Source organism: Saccharomycopsis crataegensis, assembly GCF_037102585.1.
Source record: "Saccharomycopsis crataegensis DNA, jcf7180000000073, whole genome shotgun sequence".
NCBI lineage: Eukaryota > Fungi > Ascomycota > Saccharomycetes > Ascoideales > Saccharomycopsidaceae > Saccharomycopsis > Saccharomycopsis crataegensis.
The window spans coordinates 650,415-672,287 of NW_027043820.1; the positions used below are offsets into that span (position 1 = coordinate 650,415).

Genomic DNA, 21,873 nt, shown 5'->3' on the forward strand with positions numbered 1-21,873 from the left:
ATTTTGTGGGTAAAGGCCCATCACATTGTTTCTCAAACTGGTGATTTCATCATAAAGAAAAATATCAAGAGTGCCGCTATGGATCCTGCCCTGGCCTACTCAAAACACAACATCCAGCGGGCATTAACCGTGAGTACTATTATTGTTATATTGCCACCATCTCTCTGTCACACACGCCTATAGATTTATACACATTTGTGATGATCGCGTTGATATAATATTAAATTCAACGCGTACCGTTTTCCTTTGAAATTTTTTTTGAAGGCATTGAAAGGCAATTGCAATTCCCGAGAAATTACTAACCATTGTCATTAGCGCTTCAATCAATTGAAGGCTCAGCTAGGTCAGAATGCCCCTGCTAATCAAGAGTTTCAAAATCTCACTCGCTACTTACGGGCTCTGTCTCAATACCAGATGGAGTTGCAAAGACTTCAACAACAACAACAACAACAACAGCAGCAGCAACAACAACAACAACAACAACAGCAGCAGCAACAACAACAACAACAACAGCAACAACAACAACAACAACAACAACAACAACAACAACAACAACAACAACAGCAGCAGCAGCAGCAGCAGCAGCAGCAACAACAGCAACATCTTCGTCAAATGCCAATTGCCAATACAGACAATCATAATTTTGGTGGTAATATCCGAAATATTAACCAATCCCATCAAGGGGCTAATGGTTTGATCAATGGTTTTGCCAACAACAACAATAATGGTTTCGTCAACAACAACAATAATGGTTTTGTCAATAACAACAATAATGGTTTTATCAACAATAACAATAACAGTTCAAATAACAATACTATGGATCGCAATACCAACAAGAGCATTAATAGCAATATCAATAACAACTTACAGAGCAACCCGGGGACCCCAAATTCAATGCAAAACTTCCCAATAAGCCCACATCAACAATATGGTAACCAGCAACAGCGAATGCCTCAACATATGCCTCGACAAATACCTCAACAGATGCCTCAACCGATGCCTAGACAGATGCCTCAACAGATGCCTCAACAGATGCCTCGACAAATGTCTCAGCAGATGGCTCAGCAAATGCCCCAGCGAATGCCTCAACATATGCCTCAACCAATGCCTCAACAGATGCCTCAACCGTTGCCTCATCAAATGCTTCCACAGATGCCTCAGCAAATGCCCCAGCAAATGCCCCAGCAAATGCCCCAGCGAATGGCTCAGCGTATACCTCAGAGTATGCCTCAGAGTATGCCTCAGAGTATGCCTCAGAGTATGCCTCAGAGTATGCCTCAGAGTATGCCTCAGAGTATGCCTCAGCGAATGGCTCAGCGTATGCCTCAACAAATGCGTCAGCAAAACCAGCTGCGGCAACAAATTCAACCGTTGTCGCAGCCATTATCACAACCGGTAGCACTACAACAAAATCCTCAAAAACAGAAGCAATATTCACAACAGCTGTTTAATAGCCAGTTATTGAGTCCTGAAGATCAGCAACTCTCAAAAACCCAAATCAACGCGTTCAAATTACTCTTCAGGAAAATGCCTTTACCGCAAGATATTTATAATGGAATTTCTACTCATTATCAACAAATAAAGGGCAAAAATACTAAAGGTCAAAATAACTCGTTTACTGCGAGTCCTCGGAAGCCTCGGGAGGCACCTTTAGTATCTTTACCCCACAAATCTGCTGTACAACATATATTTAATTCCTCTAAGGGTTCGATGCCAGCGCATCAGCTTATTCGACGAAATTCACAGTCTCCGATGGTTGTCGCTTCCTCTCCATTAGGTAGACCACCATCAAAGCATTTCAATGTTAGGAAATCAAATATTTCCTCTAGTGCTTCGCCAATCATGCCTCCGCCGAGGGTACAAAACGGCCGCGCACATACTAGACCATTGAGACCAATAACTGTAGTTGATCCTCAACCTCCAGTTCCTGACTCAGAGATTATGAAGAGATATCGGACTTCAAGAATTATCAAGGTCAAGGATCCAAGTATTTTAGTCGATGCTTATAGTTTGCCTGTTAGTAATGAAAATGTGTTGTTTAATGTGTTAGAAAAGGCAAGACTCATCTTCCCAGGGGTTTTCCCAATAGGTATTGATGTTGACGGGGCACACAAGATCAGAGAAACTACAATATCATGGGAAATCAAGGACACAATCGAGTATTTAGAATACTATTTGGAGAATGGGGAAATTGAAGATGAACAACAACGTATCGAGCTTGAGATTGATTTACGAGCCCTTAAATTATTAATAGTGCAAAAGAATTTGAGAGGAAAATATCTTTCATTTTCCTGGTTCCAAAACACTTTGTTATCAAACACTCATCCAAATTTCCTTGCGCGTATTAGACCGGTGACGATTCAAGATGCTATTTTGACAAGTAAAGTATACACTGAACAACAAGCAAAGATCAGGATTTCCAGAAGAAACAAGAGAATTATTCAGGTTTCGAACCAATTGGCCAAAACTCAGCTGGTTTGTCTGCAGAGAAACTCAGTGTTTGATAAACTTAAAAAATTCGGTAAACAAGTGACCAATTTCCATAGCAGTACAGAAAAGGAAGAACAGAAAAGAGTTGAGCGTAATGCCAAACAGCGTTTACAGGCCCTTAAGGCTAATGATGAAGAAGCTTATATTAAGTTGTTAGATCAAACCAAGGATACAAGAATCACCCATCTCTTAAAACAGACGAATCAATTTTTACTGTCACTTTCAGAGTCTGTTAAAGAACAACAAAGAGAAACTAGAGGCCTCAGTGAGTCCGCAGGACACGCTATTGAATCCGAAGAGGAATTACGCAAACAATTTGGGGGTGATACTGATGCTTCAGATATAGATTATTATAACGTGGCGCATAGATATAAAGAAGTGGTCACCAAACAACCAAGTATTCTTGTTGGGGGCACTTTGAAGGAATATCAACTCAAAGGTTTGCAATGGATGGTATCATTGTTTAATAACCATCTAAACGGTATTTTAGCCGACGAAATGGGTCTTGGGAAAACTATTCAGACTATTTCTCTCATCACTTATTTGGTTGAAGTGAAAAAAGTTCCAGGTCCGTTCTTGGTAATTGTTCCATTATCCACTTTAACAAACTGGAATATTGAATTTGATAAATGGGCTCCATCGATTAAAAAGATCACATTCAAAGGGTCTCCTAATCAACGTAAAGCCATGCACAATGACATTCGTACTGGGAATTTCCAAATTTTATTAACCACTTTTGATTATATTATTAAAGATCGTCCACTTTTGGCCAAGATCAAATGGGTTCATATGATTATTGACGAAGGGCATCGTATGAAGAACAGTAAATCTAAATTGTCTTATACTTTGACCACCTATTACCATACTGATTATCGTTTGATCCTAACTGGTACACCATTGCAGAATAATTTGCCAGAGCTTTGGGCGTTGCTTAATTTTGTGTTGCCAAAGATCTTTAACTCTGTGAAATCTTTTGATGATTGGTTTAATACTCCATTTGCCAATACTGGTTCCCAAGATAAAATGGATTTATCGGAAGAAGAAACTTTACTTGTGATCCGTCGTCTTCATAAGGTGCTTCGTCCATTCTTGTTGCGTCGTCTTAAGAAGGACGTTGAGAAAGATTTGCCAAGCAAGATTGAAAAGGTTATTAAGTGCAAGATGTCAGCATTGCAACTGCGGTTATACAGATACATGTTGGATCACCGCGTTCTTTTCGCCTACAATCATGAATTGAAGAAAGTGTACCCAATTAAGGGAAATAATAACCCAATTATGCAGTTGAAGAAAATCGTTAACCATCCATTTGTGTACGATGAAGTGGAAGATACTATCAATCCGACTCATGAAACTGATGAATTAATTTGGCGCACTTCGGGAAAATTTGAGATCTTGGATCGCATTCTTCCTAAATTCAAGGCGTCTGGCCACAGAGTGTTAATTTTTTTCCAGATGACTCAAATTATGACTATTATGGAGGATTTTCTCAATTTGAGAGGTCTTAAATATTTAAGACTTGATGGTGGTACTAAATCAGACGATCGTACCAACTTATTGAAAGTTTTCAATGCCCCAAATTCTGAGTACTTTGCATTCTTGTTGTCTACTCGTGCTGGTGGGTTAGGTCTCAATTTACAGACTGCAGATACCGTGATTATTTTTGACACTGATTGGAACCCGCATCAAGATCTTCAAGCTCAAGATCGTGCCCATCGTATTGGGCAAAAGAATGAGGTGAGAATTTTGAGATTGATCACCCAAGATTCTGTCGAAGAAATGGTTCTTGAGCGTGCTGCCGAAAAGTTGGACATTGATGGGAAGGTCATTCAAGCTGGTAAGTTTGATAACAAGTCTACTGCTGAGGAACAAGAGGCGTTGTTGAGACAATTGATGGAAGCAGATGAAATGAAGAAGACTACTGAAGAAGAGGAAGAACTCACTCCTGAAGAATTGAATGATATCTTGGCGCGTAACGACGAAGAAAAGATATTATTCAAACAAATTGATTTACAAATGGAAAAAGAATGGTTTGAGCGTAATAAGCGCAATGGTAGCAGCGTCCCGCGTCTTTTTGATATCTCAGAGCTACCAGAATATTATAGGAAGGAACCGCCAGCTAAAAAGAGTATGGTGGTGGATGGTGCTCGTTTCAAAAAGAAGATTTCGTACATTGACGAGAGTATGTCGGAATTTGAATGGTCAAAGGCTAATGGGTTGGTAGAGGATGATGGTACAACGGATTATGGTGATGATATGCCTAGAAAACGAGGACGTAGAAGAAAAAATTATCTTGCTGAAATCAGAGAAGATGGTGATGCTGAGGATAATCACCTTGGCGATGATGATGATGATGATGATAATGATGTGGACGACCTGGATGATGATGACGATGACCTTGATGACATTGATGTTGTTAGACGGAAAAGAAGACGGGTTGTAGAAGATGACGAGGACTTGGGGGCTGATGATAGTCCTCGAATGGGTGCAGCAAGAGGCAGAGGCCGTGGAAGAGGCCGTGGAAGGGGTAGAGGTAGAGGAAGAGGCCGTGGAAGAGGTCGTGGAAGGGGTCGTGGAGGTCGTGGTGCTTCCAGAGATCCGATGAGCGAACCTGAGGAATATGTGGAATTGACGGCTGAGCAACGTGGTAAATTACAATTCAATCTTAAAGCGATTCTTAAAGCTGTCAATGAATACCAAGAAGAGACCGGTTATGAAGAACAACCATTGCGTTACTTATCTGAGATTTTCAAGGAAAAACCATCAAAGAGATTGTATCCTGATTATTATGCGATTATCGAACAACCAATTTCTCTTAAAGAGATCAAGAAGAAAGTCACAGGTTTTGGGTACTTCAAGGTCGATCAGCTCATGAGGGATTTGAGGTTGATGTTTGCAAATGCCAAGAAGTATAACCAAGAAGGATCAATCGTTTACAATGATGCGATTAAGTTGCAACAGGTTTCCCAAGATGTGTGCTCTAAGCTTGAAGATTTACCCGAGCCAATTTTGAAGTCGGCTGCTGCTGCTGCTGCTGCTGCTGCTGCTGAAAGTACGAAGCAACAACAAGATACTACGGCCACTTCAGAACTTAGTGCATCAGTGACTCAACAACAACCACCGCCAAATATTGATACTGGTAAGTTGAGCAGTAATGATGCGATAATTTCATCAAATGATGCGTTAGTAGGGAGCAATATTATGCCTGGGTTCATGGATAGTAATCCAGATGAAGAGAATACGATTAAATTCCTGCTTGATGAGGAAAGCACTGGAGATGGAGATGGTTTTTGTTTATAAATTAGAATTGTATGGGCCAACCAACACTTTACTAGGGTTTACCGACGACGAGATATGTTAATGATAATGTATATTTAAAAAGAATTTCTTTAATTTTTCCCTTGTTTTTTTTTTTCTTTTTGTCTTTTTTCTTTTTTTTTTTTTTTCATTTCGGTTGACCTTTCAATCAATCATTTTTATTACTATTATTTTATTATTATTGCTTTACTATTTACTATTGTTAATATTTATTATTGTTACTATTCATTTATTATGAAATCCTTACAATGTAATCACCATCGAAAGACTGGACAGGGGAGGGTGTTATTTTATATATTCCAGTCAAGCAAGGATCGCACGCTACACATGGATATGGTGCTCTCCAATATCGAATAACCGTCATCAAGAAACCAGTTAAGCTTGAAGAAATTCCTCACCAGCTGATTTAGCTTGCACATTTTACTTACATCTGTAAGATATATATATACATATATAATTTCAGAGTCAGAGGACCTAAAGCAGATTGAATCCTGTATGTAAGGAGCTACGCCGCCGAAAATGGAAGTGTCACGCTCGAAGTTACAAAATTTTCTATAATCATTCGTTAAAATGACAAAGTTTAAGATAGATAGATAGTACCGTAGGCGGTTGGTGATAGATAGTTTACAAAAACATCACCACCACCCGAGCCCGAGAAATCATCAATGTTTTTTTTTTTTGAAAAATCTAGGCTAATACCAACTTAGCAAGATTGTTTTACATTTGATTATTAGCCTTTGAGAAATGAAATAAAAAAAAAAATAAAAAAAAAAAAGTTGAATTGAGGGGGAAAGCTTGGTGGCATATCCGTATCGTGCTTACTTACCAATAATATATGGTGGGAATTCCCATATGATCATTGCGGTTAAACAAACGATTTGTAGAATTTTTAAACAAAAAATGAATTTTGGCATCAAGCCCCACATAATGATCAAAGAAAAAATAATAGGCATCAAAAGCAGAAAAATGATCAAAGAAAAATAATAGGTATCAAAAGCAGAAATGAATTAAACTATAAAAACAAAAAAAAATACACGGAATCAAAATTCTATCAACAACATCAATGAAAAGCTTGATCCATCATCATCATCATCATTATCATCAATAATAATAATTCATCATTAATCATAATGATAACATGGTATGGATGGTAACATCGCAATCTCTGTCGATATCAATCAACTAACTATCCAACAATAGCCCCGATACACTTTCTAACAACTCCAGATTTATAGTTATTGACCCTCATCCACAACACAATAAACGCTATGGCACGATAGCACACCGCCATCACCGCCAATAACCCAAAATATAATTTATAATCCACTCCGAGCCCATATGTGTCGATCACATCTTGACCATTGTTGAAAATACAACCATCACCATTTCCCGAAGCCCCCGAGTCTGCAGTACAAGTGAATTTATCCTCATTTTGGAAAACAATATTACTGATTGCCATCACCCCATAATGCATAGGATTCACCCAGTTGATACCTTTAAAGAATGGCGGAAGTTGTAACGCAATAAGACCGGAGATAATCACCGAAATGCTGACAAATATAGAAATGATGTTGATGGCAAACCCGGTGTGTCGGAAAATTGTATTGAAGAAAATCCCCAAAGATTCACCACAAGAAATGAACATCCAACCAACGTAAACAAAACTGAAGAACACCAGGCAAGTGCGTGGTAAACCAATCGCAAACACCGTCAACACCGCAAAAACCACAGAGGCAATGAGTTCCAACCCTGTTTCGATAATGGAGTACAGTACAAAGAATGGAGTGATCCCGTACACTTTATCGGCATGCTCTTCATAAAAGAAGTCACGTTCGATAGGATATAGAGCCACGTTATTCAACATCCCCACAAAATACAATGCCGAAACTTGTTGGGTCAATCCAATGATGTTCACCACTGCGACATAGTCGTGTTTGAGAGGCGCGTAAAATAACGCCGAAAGAATCCCAGTACCGGCTGATTGAAGAACTTTAGCAATCAGCTCACCAATCGTTACATTAGAAAACTGACGACCGAACACTAATGGGAATGCCACCCTAAATGACGCAGGAACTTTCCGATACTTCCCAAACACTGCTTCTGAATCGTCAATATTCTTTATCAGCTTATCATTAAATTGGGGAGGCTTCCCCCCATTCCAACTGTTAACTAAACTATTCACTCTAGCTTTAGTCGATTTCTCTAATTCCGGGGCTTGGGTATTCACAGAAACCAAATCTAATACGAAATCAGCAAAATTTGTCAATTTAGGACATATGTGACCCAATTTTTCAAAATAACTAGCCATAGATGACGGTGGCCCGTTAAATACCACATTCCCCCCCTTTGACAAAAGTAATATCTGCCCAAACCTTTCAAAGATGCTATACCGTGGTTGATGGATTGTTAACACCACCGTCCTTTTTTCAACAGTGGCCAAGTTTTCCAAAATCGTAAGAATTGACAACGCTGTAAAACTATCAAGTCCCGAGGTTGGTTCATCCAAAAATATCACTTGGGGATCATTGAGCAATTGGATACCAATAGATACACGTCGCTTTTCACCACCAGAAATCCCTTTCACAAGCTCTGATCCAATCAAATTATCTTGGCATTCCTTTAACCCAAGTTTCATAATGACATCGGTGACCCTTGCGTCGATTTCTTTTTTAGTTAGAACTTTGGCAAGACGAAGTTTGGCAGCAAACGCCAATGTCTGACGAACGGTTAAAGAAGGCAATAAACTATCATCGTCTTGAAGAACATACGAACAAATTCCTGCAAGAAGGTCACTGGTGACAGGATACTCGTTGAACAAAATTTCCCCCTCTTGGGTATATTCGGTCACAAAATTGGATTTCAATTTACCACTGATAACGTTAAGTAGCGTAGTTTTCCCAGAGCCAGACGGTCCCATGATTGCGTTGATTTTGTGACGTTGGAAAGTGGCATGGACATGATGAAGGATTTCTTTGGCTTGAGGATCAAGATTGGAAGAGAACTTTTTACGACGCTTCAAAAATTTAAAATCTCCACTGATTACTCTTTTGAAGATCCCTTGGAAAGAAATATCAAACACTTTAACTTTGAGGGAAATATTGTTCAAGTAAATATCGATACCATCTAAAGCTGGTTTATTCTCTTTGAAACTGGATATTGATTTCGAATCGGTGGTTACTTCGACTTCGACCTCATCATTGCGAGTCATTGGTTTACTCTTTTTGGACTGTTTGGCAATTGCCACATCCACCCTTCTTGTCATTAACACCACCGCTGCCAACCCATGGAATATCCAAATGAACGCAAACATCACACATAATGGCAAAGTGATCCAATTTTCCCAGAACCCCAAGTTTTCAATGATGTTAGCTCCGGTGTATGTCACACATCTAGGGTCCAGAGGGTCATCATTATAAGGACAATCACCGAAAAACCCTGTGAATTGTGATGATACGGTGACCCCGTAACCGTACCACACATAGCACAAATACTTGATCCATCGAACATACACCGGCATGGTGGTTAGATTAACAAAGAAACCACAGCAATAAGTCTGGAAAGTGAAGTTGATGTTCCCGAGTAATGCGGCAATTGTGTAGTCTCTTGACAAAGATACTGCAAACACGGCGTACGCCATGGCGATTTGATGATTGAGTAAATTGATGGCCCAATAAATGAAGAATTCTTTGGCGGTGCTCTTGAATCCAATCATGAAATAAGTAAAAATCGTAAAAATCGTTGGTACTGCCACGTCCTGTGATATAAACCTCGATAACCGTCGAGATATGAGGAATCCGGGAACCGTAACGGAGTTTTCTGCCCGTTCACGATCGTACACCCGAATATCAGTGTAGCAAAGGCGGTATGTTTCAAAAATTAACATGAGGTACCCTTGTAGACCATTAACATTGTAAATGCACCCAGTCAATGACCTGATACCCGTCAAGGAGTTATCTGGACGGTAAAAAACCCATCCTAAAATGACCCCAACAAATGCGGCTTCACCCCAGAGAGCCAAAGAAGTCAAGGGATCTCTGGAAGTTAACACTAAATCTCTTTTGGTGAGGGTTATGATTTCTCTCCAAATGTTAGCCCTTGAATGTTTAAGAATTTCCAGAGAGTTGTATAAATTGCCGGAATTTTCAATGGCATTAGTTTTGTCAATGGTTTTCTCATTATTATTATCTTGATAAATTTCCAAGTTTTGTTCAAAATTCCTCCAATTTTCTTTGAGCATTTCTAAATTCTGCAAAGTTCTGGTTTCACTTTGTAAATCCCGGTTATCGACACTAGTGACATCAATCAAATAATCCGCGGGATTGACATTTGCTTCGACTTTATAACCCATTTTGCCAAAATAATCCAAGGCTGCATCAGTGCGGTGACAATACACTGGTGACCCACGGCTCAAAATGCATAAGTAATCAAATAGAAAGAACACATCTGATGGGGGTTGATGGATGCTTAGCACGATATTTCTGCCCTTTTTCGCCAAATTTTTCAACGTGTGGACCAACAAGATCGCTGAATGAGCGTCTAGTCCTGTTGTAGGTTCATCAAGAAACAAAAGACTCGGGTTCGATAAAAGTTGAATCGCGATACTAAGCCGACGCTTTTCACCTCCGGAAAGCCCTTTATGGAGATGATTACCCACCATGGTGTGCTTGCAATCCTTGAGCCCTAATTCATTGATGATCAGATCAATCAATTCTTCCTGTTTGGCTTCGCTAACCTTCAGTGACAATCTGAGAGTGGCGGCATACTTGAGGGTTTCATAGCAAGTGAGATTGGGGATTAAAATATCTTGCTGGATGACGTAGGCATGGTTGATGGAGTTGAGGTTTGATGAGCCGTTGTACAAAATTGTACCGGATTGGCAGAGTTTGGAATTATTGATCGACGATCTTTTGGCCAAAGTATTGAGCAACGTAGTTTTACCTGATCCTGATCCTCCCATTATGGCAAAGAGTTTCCCAGGGGGGATTTGAAAAGAGATATCATCAAGTAAACTCGACTTAATTGAAGACTCGGTATCTTGCTGCTGTTTCTTCTTGGTGCTCCCGATTTTCTTCAAAAGTGACGACCCATTTAGATGAATAGAAAGATGGTCTACCAGAATGGACACTGGCATAACATTATCGAAGGACAAATTGTCATAACCCTGGAATGGGAGACCAAGTTCTTGTGATTCATTATAGTCTTTTGGTGATGATGATAGAGGGTGATCCTCTATAGTGGTGCGATTCATACTTTATTCTTATTTTTTATTTTTTATTTTTTTATTTTTTATTTTTTTCAATTATTGATTTCAGAGCGTAGATGAATACATTTGTGAGAGAATCAGCTAGGAGAGCCTCTAGTTATAGCAATTTTTTCAGACGACAGGGAGGCAGTGAACAAGTATAACAATGTCGTAATAACCAACAGCCGCAACACATATAATTGAATTAATTATCTTGTCATCATCTCGAAGACAACAACGTGACGTCAATTGGGGACAGAATTACCGAACTTCTTTTTTTTTTCCTAAGGGAAAATCAAAGAAAAAAACTGCTCGTTTACAAAAGTTCCTGAAACAGCAGCGGTTTGAACGACGATGACGGCGTGTACACACAAATAAAACTCTTCTCATCAACAAGGATGGTCAGGTCAGTCAGGGATGGCAAAAGTACACAGAATAAGAACTGAATCTACAAGCACTTGACGATACGATGGTTTGTTGTATTAATTATTAATTGCAGCTATCAATGTTCTTGAGGTTGAAGAAACTTATCGACATTAACAGTTTGAAATGGGGAGTTCTTGTGATTACGAATTCCAAAAAAAAAAAAAGGAGCATCAAAGGGTGTGTGTCTTATATGAGAGTGGTTAACAACATAAACCAGACTGGCTTATATATATATATATATAAAGTGTTCTTTCCACCACCGCCAACAATAACAACAACAACTAATTTCGTTCTGACAGAACAGTCACGTGACTGAACCGCGCCAGTTTGTTTTTTGTTCCCTGTTAGAAATCCCCAGCCTCTGTGGGGGGAAACTCCTTGTACTAACAGCCAACAACAACACATTATATAATGGATAGAGGAACATACAATCTACTCAGCCAAAGGTTGGATTATTTGGAGCTAGTGGCAAACACAAAACACAAACTTGATGACGCCACCCCCTCGTATCTCGCGAGACTATCGAAGGTCAACAACGATCTCAATCAACTCATCATCTCCAACCATCCTTCGTTTCTAAGGATCATCGAACTATTCAAACAGTATGGTCTATGGGATAGTATAGTACTGGAGGACTCTCCAAATAATATCAATGACCCTGATCCGTCGTCAATTGAGGCCCGAAAGTTGATGTTGTTGGCGAATCATGAATATTTTGTATCCTTGATCACCAAAATCCAGAGTCTTATGAACCTCAACCCCCACGAAGTTATTCACAACCGCTTTCCGGTACAAGTCGTAGAGCATCAGCAATTGTTGGGAGAGTTGCAGCAGTTTTTGACAGCCGAACTTATTCCCAAGAGATTCAACCCGTTAATCATCAATTCCATAACGGTGATTGAACGATACGTTGAAATTATCAATGATTATAACTTGGAAATCGACCGCTTGAAAAACCAATTAATGGAATTCAATTTATCAATCACCAAGAAGAAGCTACAAAAGGAGCGAGAGGTTGGCGAAAACAGTTATTAATATTCTGTGGTTATTATTTATGTAACGATTGTTGCAATGATCAATTGCACCACCACAAGGGCACCCTTATTCTATCTAAAAAAAAATCCAATCTTTATAACAAAAGGAGGGCCCTAATCTTCTAAACTAAAGTTGATGCAGTAATAAGAGGGCCAGGTAGGGAATTCCTATTGTGATTAAAGCGCAGTTTCCAGGCAATCAATAGTAGTTATGTGGGGTCGGAATTTTTTTTGTTGGCCATTCATAATAATAATATAATATGAAATAACAAAAAAAATTATATAACAAATGTAATTAGCCAGTTATTTGATACCATTCATAACCTACTCAAACATGACAATATTCCTCTCGTGATACACCAAAAGAATAAGGCTGCGATGTCCACCTACTATCTATAGGCCCACTTGAAAAATGTGGCATCGAATATATCTATCCACCACATTTTCAGATATTTTATAGCCATCAGTGTCCACTTATATATCAACCCAATCGGAATCAATGTAAGTCGTGACTGCTCCATCCCAAAACTTCATCAACATGCACATCGACCTGGTTTCTGTTCCGTCGGTGCCTTGTCCATCATCCAACACCAAGATAAGCTTTGTCAACACCAAACACCAAAACTTCAAAAATTTTTTGATCTGAAACAACGTCTTGGGTGGTTTGAAAATAACCCTTTCTTGAGGTTTTGATATCTTCCATTGCTTCTCTTTCCCCGCGCTTTCGAGCTCCCATACAGAAAACAATGAACTATCAGAATCAAAATCCATCCTCATTCCATTGTAAAATTGGGCTTCTTGTAATTCAAAAGCCATTGGAGTGTTCCTGGTAAAAACCATTTGCAAACTCCACTCTGCCCAATGGGCCTTCATCATCCGAAATACGGCGTCCAATGAAGTCATTTCTTGTTTCCATTTTTGGAAAGCACTATATTCAATTGATATAGGATCATATGATATAATGAGCCGCTGGAGGTAGTGTTTGAATAGTGTAAGAGTGAGGGCTTGTACATCGTGAAAGATCTTGGCACAGAATCTTTCGGGAGATCCCAAATTAAGATATGGGTTAGCAGTTTTCTGGGGCGGTCTCTCAGAATTCACAATTTTTGATTGTGAAGGTATTATATTTTCAAAAAATGGCTTTTCCACAGAATCTGTTCTCCCAACTCTATACTGAGCCTCTTTGTATATCACATCACCGATAAACTGTGAATTAATCCCTTCAACAAAACTCACTGTCAACACATCCTCCATTAATGCCTTGACGCAAATATTACGGTCGTTGCTTAGCAAGATCACCAACCCTTTTTCCTTAACAGAATCGTGAAAATACATACAGCAATCAAAGATCGCATTGTCTTTTCGTAAAGACCGGTCGATTTTCTCATGACGGGTTTGACCCCTGATGGTACTGCTTCTTGCGGCGAATTGGTTGTAGAGCCAGGTATTGGCTCTCTGAGCAAGTGTACCAATCTTGATTTCCTCCCCTCGCGGACCACGACTGATTCGTTTTCCTTCTTTTAAACCGTCCAATTCTTGGATCACCATTTCTGGAACAATTAATTGATAATGGTATCTTACCGCCAAGAGGTTCAAGTTATTGACAATATTGAGGTTCGATATAAAGAAATTAGTGTCCACCACCAAGTATATCTGGAAATCAGGAATTATTGGTAACGGGCGCTGAGCAAGCCGGTCAAGTTCTATTGGTGATGGCTCGGTATTTTTTGTCGACTTGGTGGGCTTATCAGAATCATCATCATCATCATCATCATCGTTATCATCATAATTATCATCGGCGTATCGAGATTTCAAGAGCCCCTCTTTCGGTTTATGTTTATTCTGTGAGGATTCATTCCATTTGGCATCAATAGAATTGGCATATATAAGGTCGTTATTATGGTTTGTATATTCGACCAATTGTAAGGTTTGATTTATTTTCCGTGATTCATTGACGTAATTGGTGATATCTCTGGACTCTTCAGCAGATACCATATATAGATCGCCATCTTCATCTGGGATCGTGGTTAACGGATTTGGGGTTTGTGAACCACGGAATCTTTTTGTGTTTGGACTACCGTCAGGAGATGAAAGATGGAGATTTTGATGCTTTTCTGGGACTTCCTGTCTTTCAAAATCGTCCAATTCGTTCATTAAGTCGTCAAGAGTTTTATTTTTCTTTCCTCGCCCATTATGATGCCTACTATTTCGAAGGCCGCTAGGATTTCGTGACATCAGCAAGAATATCTCAACTTAAGGCTATTTATCTGGGTCACGGTTTTTGTCACTTTGAAATTGTTATCAGGAGAAGTGTAAAGAGAATAAGAGCCTAAATCAATAACAATATTAATGATGCTAATAATAATAATAATATATAATCAACTGTAATAAAGTAATAAGCAACAATATTATCTGATTGTCAACTTGAATTTATATATTTATATTTATATTTATATAATTCCTCTTATCAAAGATGATGAGTCTCTTGACGTATTTAGGATTTTCCCGCTCAATTTTTTTTTTTTTTTTTTTTTAGGTATATTGCACCATTTTTTGTCTACACCTGTTATTATTTATTTAGTACTATGTGTCGAAGATTGCAATGGCAACAAACAATAGCAATCATACCACCCCTAAGAACATCGTCACCGAGAATCCTGACTTCGGAATGGACCCAGTGACGATCCCTTCTTCGGTGGAAGCTCACAATATCTACGATTTATCAACCACCATTCTAAATAAACCACCGGGAGTACCACCCACTGCTATCACCAGCCGATTATCAGCCCTCTTGATCCTTAACCAGCCAATAACCCTTCCATTTGAAGCTTTCTCAGAGTTGTTTCGCTCTGCATCGCTTATTGTTTGTGCTGATGGGGGAGCCAATCAGCTACACGACTATTGTCTAGCTAATGAACAAATTAACAGCTATGTTCCAAACTTTATTGTTGGAGACTTGGATTCGCTAAAAGATGATGTGGAGAAAACGTATCAGAAACTTGGGGTGCTTGTGAAAAAACAAGGATCACAATATGCTACTGATTTCCAAAAAGGATTGGCGATGGTGGACTTGTACTTCAAGTTGGGAAAAGAACTAGGCGAGGAGGGGTTTGGCAAGTTTATATTGGATGATGAGATAGGATTGGTCAATATCAACAAGACAGTTAGATCTACTGGTAATCATCATCATGATATCATGGTCAATTGTCTTGGGGCTCTTGGAGGCCGGTTCGATCACACTATCCAACTGATGAACCAGTTACACAAATCATTTTCTGAGTCTCCTAATTTGCAGCTCTATTACATTGGGGACCAAGATATAGTATTTTATTTACCCCCGGGAGAGAATTATATCAAGGTGCCATGTCAAATGAAGGAAGAATGGGCCAAGGATTACAGCTCTAATGGGGGAAAATGGAAGGGAAACACCTGTGGGATTCTCCCGATATTCGAGAAAGTGATATTGACTACCAAGGGACTTAAATGGGATGTTGAAGAATGGGAAAGCGGGATGGGAGGTAACATTAGCAGTAGTAATCGGTTGTTGAATGGTAGTGCATCAATTAATGATGGCGATGATTGGGTTGTTTATGTCAAGAGTAATGGGGCTTTACTAATTAATATAGAGTGGTGATATGTATATTATGGTAACAATAATAATATAATATAAATTTAATGTTAATTTTTCGCTGATACTATAAGGTCGCTGGCGTGATCAGACTGTTACTTGTTGGATGCTTGGGATCATGTAAAGTATTTATTATGGGTTGATTAAATGTTTTTTTTTTTTTGGTTTCTCAGCGGATTTATCTGAGTCTACTTTTCATCATCATTCAAAGTAAGAATTGGAAAGTCATCAAAAGGTTCTTCAACCATAGTTGTTCCATCTTCCTCAATATACTCTTCCTCTGCCATGTATTCATAGTCATAGTCATTAGCACTGATTTCTTCCTCTGCCATACCATACTGTCATCATCAAAGCCATATTCCATGATAGGCTCCCCGTCATAGAGTTTTGCACTGTCATCCAATCATTGTACTCAAGTCAAAAGAGATCCAAGGTAGCTTTTTCGTTCAATATATGTCTAGTTGGGGGGGGGGGGACCCTTCGTTGGTTATATTCTGAATGCCATCTTTCAAAGCAGCTCTTGGACTTTGGCAAGGGTTTAGGTTGCATGCATGTCTTCCAAAATGGTGGTTCGGCTTTAATTTTGTTTAAAATGGCACTGAATACCATAGGACAGATATTACATTACAATAGAACCATTTGGTTAGAACAGATTTCAATTCGCTTACAATTCTAGAAGTATGAAATTTCATAATAGAATACAGCACAAAAAGAATTTATCGAATAATAATAAGAAGATGACAAACTGAAGAATAATGGAGAAAAAAAAAAAAAAAGAAAAGAAACATACAATAACATAAGTCTATAAAAAAAAAAAAAAAGAGCAACAATAATTAATTGATTGAATAATGAAACCCTCTTAAAATCACCAGGGAGTTTGCTGATTACTTTACTTCCGGCAGGGGCACACAGCAGCGAATGTTTATTGTTGAGATTGTGGGTATCCAACAATAAACATAATCTAAAAAGTGTGGTGTAATGAAATATAATCTAATGAAATAAAGAACTATATCCAATGTCCTCACCTGAGCAGGAGAAGTACTGTCTTAAACTTATCATATCCATCAGAGGACACTCGAAGAACTCCATATCATTCTTTATTTCATAATCTTCTTCCTTGAGGCTGATAGTGGCAAAGGTTTGATTCCCTTTACTCTGGCTGTCCAGATGTTTGGCTTTGATTACTACTATATACTCCAGGGTCTCCCCACTTTGTGAATCTCGGAAACCAGCAACAAACATGAGCAATTCATTCTGGTAGGAGATTAGCGGGAAATCGACAATACTGGAGACGCTACTGGATGTTACTTTGTGGTGAAAGTGGTTCATTGTATGATATATTTTACCGTTCTTTGGTAACTCTTGTGGCAAACTTTCCAATAACAGGAAGTCTTTCCACTCATTTTCAAAGCTCTCTTCAGACCATTCTAAGCTATGGTACATTGATTCCTCATTTCTTTTGAGAGTCAACATACCAAAGTCATTGGCTATGCTTTTGACTCCATAACGAGACTTCTTGTCAAGCTTTTTACTAATGGCATTATCCATCTCAAGCCCGTTGGTGCAAAATTGGGATAACGGTCCGTGGATTTTGAACATCTCCCACAAATGATCATCCAAATAGTGAGCAGGGAGACTCCACGGAGATTTCAGAAGTCCTTGAGCTTCATCAAGCACTTTCATTCTAGCAACAAAATTCTGGATTTTATTATTCAATCCATCATAGTTTCCTGTTGGATCTTTCCAGCTAAAAAAAGCAGCCTCACATAAAAGTATGAATGATTCAATGGCACCTTGGAACGTTATTATGTCTGGTGGTAAACTATGCCCAATATTAGCACAGCGCTTGAAGATTGGAAGAATGAAACTTATTTTGTTCTTCAATTCAGTGGTGCTGAAGGATTTATCCAATCTTGATATGCTGGCCCAACTTTTTTTGTTATTATAACTTGGAGAATTGAACTTGATTTCACCTTCCCATGAGATATCTTTCACTTTCATCATCATCTTCTACAAGATTCCGCGAGATTCCAGAAGACCCCAGAACAATACAGTAATAATGCTACGATTTCTAGACGACTCAATACCACTGCAATTATATCATTCATTATCTTACCGATTAATATAACCATCTCATTCCTAAGTGATTAAGATGAGATCACACTTATATTACATCTAGCATATATGTTCAAAACTAAACTTGACGCATGATTGTACCGTGTATTACTAACCGTAAAAAAAGAAGAGATAAGAATGGGGTCAAAGTAGAAGTAAATAAAGACATACTAAATACAGCAAAATTATTTATGCCCAATATATGCCAGCATATCTGCAAAGACTTACAGCAAGCTTCGTTACTAATAATAATGTAATTTTCTTTTTTTTTTATTTAATAATAACTAGTATGTGACTGAAGCCTCTTCATGAATAATGGAAAAAAGAACCAACCAACCATCTTACCTGCTACCAAGGAATACCTAACTGTGCGTATGTACATCCCTAGAGTTCTTTTACTATACTGTTATAGTTTAATGAGGCTTGGTTGACTGTTCAGAACTCACATTGACAAACGGTATATATGAGGGGAGGGGAAAAAAAAATAAAAAAATATCAAAGTTCTGAAGATAAGGCGGTCTTAAAACTGAATGGCTGGTATGCATAACCTTCACCTTCGAAGAATTTACTCATACTTTCAACCCAATGTAAACGTAAAGAGTGCAACATTGCTGACGTACCTTCCATAGCCACGAGGACAGCACACGTTAAAACAAACCACATTGTGAACAAGATAACTGTCATTACAACTCCAAAGATACCAGTCATTCCAAATGAGTTCGCAAGGGTCATACTCCACAAAACTTGGGATAATTGGGCGTGGGCAAGAGAAAGAGCCCAAAGACGAAGATAAGATGCAGTGTGCGACACACAATTGAGACAGAATTCAATAGTGTGAATAACTTGGTGAATCATGATATCTCCAAATTCTTCGGAATGACCACCTGCTTCTTCATCATCGTCGTCATTTTCAATGTGGACGGCATGTCCGTTTTCTACGACATCAGTGGTGAGCGCCTCATAAGCAGCTTTCTTGTCAATTTGACGTTTCAAATACAATGGCTTGAGGAAAAGCAAACATGGGACACAAATCAATGCAATGATCAAAAAGAAAACTTGAAGTGGAGCCTGTCCACTGTAGAGTTCCTCGTCAACTGTACCTGGTGACAAAAACATAGAGATCAAGGTATTTAGTAAACTTGGAGCCGGTTTTTCAATGGCAATCCAATCGACACACCACTTGTAGATAATAAGCACGGATAAATAACCAAAGATAGAATTCATGAAAAGGAAACCTGGGATAAAGTTACCGAAAATATCAATGATCAGATCAAAGTGAACGAAGTTGACAAGGGAGAACATATAAGAATACAACATGTGGAGGTAACCCATCACAATTGATAATTTCATCTTATATGAGTTGAGGAATAACAAACCATTTTCAGTGCCGTGCCAGATTGGATCAATACCAATTGGATAAACCCCTATTTGCCTAGCCTCAATTAGGTCGCCCTTCTTGAAATTCTCAGGCCATTTCCAGCCAGACTTGAACCACGTCATGGAAAGGGAGAAAATATCATTGTAAAGGAAACCAGTGTATAAGGAGCAGACGCCCATAAGCAACACAATGTAACGGCCAGAATAGGCCATGTCAAGAATATCCCCACGTTTCATTTCTGACAATGACTTCTGGTTAAGCACAATAGCAAGTCCAATGAGGGTTAAAATGAACCCGTGGCCCAAATCACCAAACATAATCGCAAACATAAATGGGAAAGTCACAATAGTAGGCAAACCTGGATTCACTTCGCGATAGGTTGGAACACCATAGGCATCACAAATTGCCTGGAATCCTGAAGTGAATTGATTGAGACGGTGATAAGTTGGTGGTTGCTTGGTAGTTGAAAGAATATTGATAATAGTGGTAATTTCAGAGTCGCCTTCCGCAGACCGAGAAGCTGCACCTGAGGATCCCAAAGAGCTAGTGCTATCATCTTCATCTTCATAATCTTGGTAAGCACCATTGGATGAAGGTGAATTAACTTGGAACAAATGATGGCGCAATGCTGGTAGATCCGCAGTTGGGGCCCAACCTTCAGCCACGAGGATTTTACGGCTTCTGTCATAATTGAATAAGTTGAGGGATTGATAAATACTTTTTTCCTTCATAATAATTGTATTCCACGACAATAATTCTTGACTGAGGGCTGTAAGCTCAGCTTGAAGTGTAAGATTTGTCGTGTCAAGGACAGCATCAATATCAGCAAGTTGGGAGTTGATGGAAACCATGGCCTCAGATCTAGCAGGCTCCGCGTATTCAAGGTCATACAAGTCGGCATCGAGTGATTCAGCAATCTTTCTAATTTTATTTAAAAGAATTGCACCATGAGAGAGCACAATGAAAGTTGACTTGCGGACTGAGGTTTTGGATTCTGGCTCATAAATAGGCTCAATAATTTCGTGAGTTTTGAAAAGCAAATTCCCACGAAGGGTACGCCACAAAATACGTTCGAGAATGACGATTTTCTCTTGGGGAATAATCCCAGCAACAAATTCAACATTTAACTGGTCACCGGAATTAGAATCGTCAGCAAAAAATTCTTCAGCAGTGGCCAACATGTAACGTTGTTGGACAAGAGTCTTCTTCCTGAGTTCCAAAGTTTTCAAACTTTCAATGAGTTGGGTTATTCTTTGTTCAAGAATTTTGGCATTTTCCACATAGTCATCGACGTCAGAAGTTTTTGGAATATTATCCATACCAGTGTTTCTGAATGGGTTTTCTATCAATGGGATATCATAATCGTCTAATTGGGTTCTGAAGAAACGGTACTGACGCTCTATTTCGTCTAATCTTCTAATTTCCTTCACAAATGAACGTTGGAAAGAGTTGACTTTCTTGTTAAGGTCTCTAAACTGAACAAGTCCAAGGGAGCCAAGAGTGTACATGGTTTCACGAGCTGTCTCAAGAGGTATGAACAACTGGATAAGCGACATTTCCGCAGAACGAAAAATGGCCTCCTCCTCCTGTCCACCAAGAGCTATTTGAGTAGACTCCATAGCTGATAGCGGTTGTGTTGATGTGCGAAAGAAACCACTTAGATTATATCTAGAGATAAGACACTTCATAACAAACAACCAGCGGTGCCAGCAATAAAAAAAAAAAAAATTAGGGAAAATGATATTACCGGTTACCCGGTGATTTCATATCTGGGTTTATTCCGGAAATGAACTAACAAGGTAAGGAAACCGTGGGTTGCCTTCAATATATAATCGAGTGAATAGAGGATTGCTTTTCATCATTCCTTGACCCAGATGGAGCGGCAAGATTATTAAAAGGTCTATTGCCTTACAATAAAATACTGACAAGTGCTCTGCGCTGTGTTGTTCACCCAATGCGCGGCAATTGTTTTCAAATGTCGTAAGGTCTGGCCTCAACATCAGGGAAAGACCGTTTGTATATAACAAGTGAATTTCAAATACATGAAGTATAGAATATTGGCAGAATATATCACCAAAAAATTATAGTAAGAATAGTGCCCAAAGGGGCTTGGGTGTAAACGCACCATGATACGCTTCACGCATTGATAGTGGTGTGTTACTGTTATTTGTATTATTGTCTAGATAGATTCTTATGATACAGAGATACATTGAAAAGTTTATTAGAATCGTAGAGATCATCAGCC

General features: G+C 38.9%; 7 protein-coding genes across 7 annotated transcripts; 3 read left to right on the forward strand and 4 right to left on the reverse strand. All coding sequences in view use genetic code 12, as the record gives it.

Moving 5' to 3' along the window:
• Nucleotides 1-414: 414 nt before the first annotated feature.
• DASC09_010440 (SWI/SNF catalytic subunit) lies at nt 415-5,787 on the forward strand (the record flags this gene model as incomplete). Its single annotated transcript, XM_064994647.1, has 1 exon — nt 415-5,787. One exon carries the CDS (start codon nt 415-417, stop codon nt 5,785-5,787), a length of 5,373 nt encoding a protein of 1,790 aa, XP_064850719.1.
• A 1,204-nt stretch (nt 5,788-6,991) lies between these two features.
• Nucleotides 6,992-11,053, reverse strand: DASC09_010450 (uncharacterized protein; the record flags this gene model as incomplete). The annotated part of the gene is made up of 1 exon (XM_064994648.1): nt 6,992-11,053. One exon carries the CDS (start codon nt 11,051-11,053, stop codon nt 6,992-6,994), a length of 4,062 nt encoding a protein of 1,353 aa, XP_064850720.1.
• Nucleotides 11,054-11,884: 831 nt separating this feature from the next.
• On the forward strand, nt 11,885-12,508 carry DASC09_010460 (uncharacterized protein; the record flags this gene model as incomplete). The annotated part of the gene is made up of 1 exon (XM_064994649.1): nt 11,885-12,508. One exon carries the CDS (start codon nt 11,885-11,887, stop codon nt 12,506-12,508), a length of 624 nt encoding a protein of 207 aa, XP_064850721.1.
• A 473-nt stretch (nt 12,509-12,981) lies between these two features.
• On the reverse strand, nt 12,982-14,742 carry SWT1 (mRNA-processing endoribonuclease; the record flags this gene model as incomplete). The annotated part of the gene is made up of 1 exon (XM_064994650.1): nt 12,982-14,742. One exon carries the CDS (start codon nt 14,740-14,742, stop codon nt 12,982-12,984), a length of 1,761 nt encoding a protein of 586 aa, XP_064850722.1.
• Nucleotides 14,743-15,109: 367 nt separating this feature from the next.
• Nucleotides 15,110-16,141, forward strand: THI80 (thiamine diphosphokinase; the record flags this gene model as incomplete). The annotated part of the gene is made up of 1 exon (XM_064994651.1): nt 15,110-16,141. One exon carries the CDS (start codon nt 15,110-15,112, stop codon nt 16,139-16,141), a length of 1,032 nt encoding a protein of 343 aa, XP_064850723.1.
• Nucleotides 16,142-17,125: 984 nt separating this feature from the next.
• Nucleotides 17,126-18,142, reverse strand: DASC09_010490 (uncharacterized protein; the record flags this gene model as incomplete). The annotated part of the gene is made up of 1 exon (XM_064994652.1): nt 17,126-18,142. One exon carries the CDS (start codon nt 18,140-18,142, stop codon nt 17,126-17,128), a length of 1,017 nt encoding a protein of 338 aa, XP_064850724.1.
• A 603-nt stretch (nt 18,143-18,745) lies between these two features.
• VPH1 (H(+)-transporting V0 sector ATPase subunit a) lies at nt 18,746-21,247 on the reverse strand (the record flags this gene model as incomplete). Its single annotated transcript, XM_064994653.1, has 1 exon — nt 18,746-21,247. One exon carries the CDS (start codon nt 21,245-21,247, stop codon nt 18,746-18,748), a length of 2,502 nt encoding a protein of 833 aa, XP_064850725.1.
• Between the last annotated feature and the right edge of the window lie 626 nt (nt 21,248-21,873).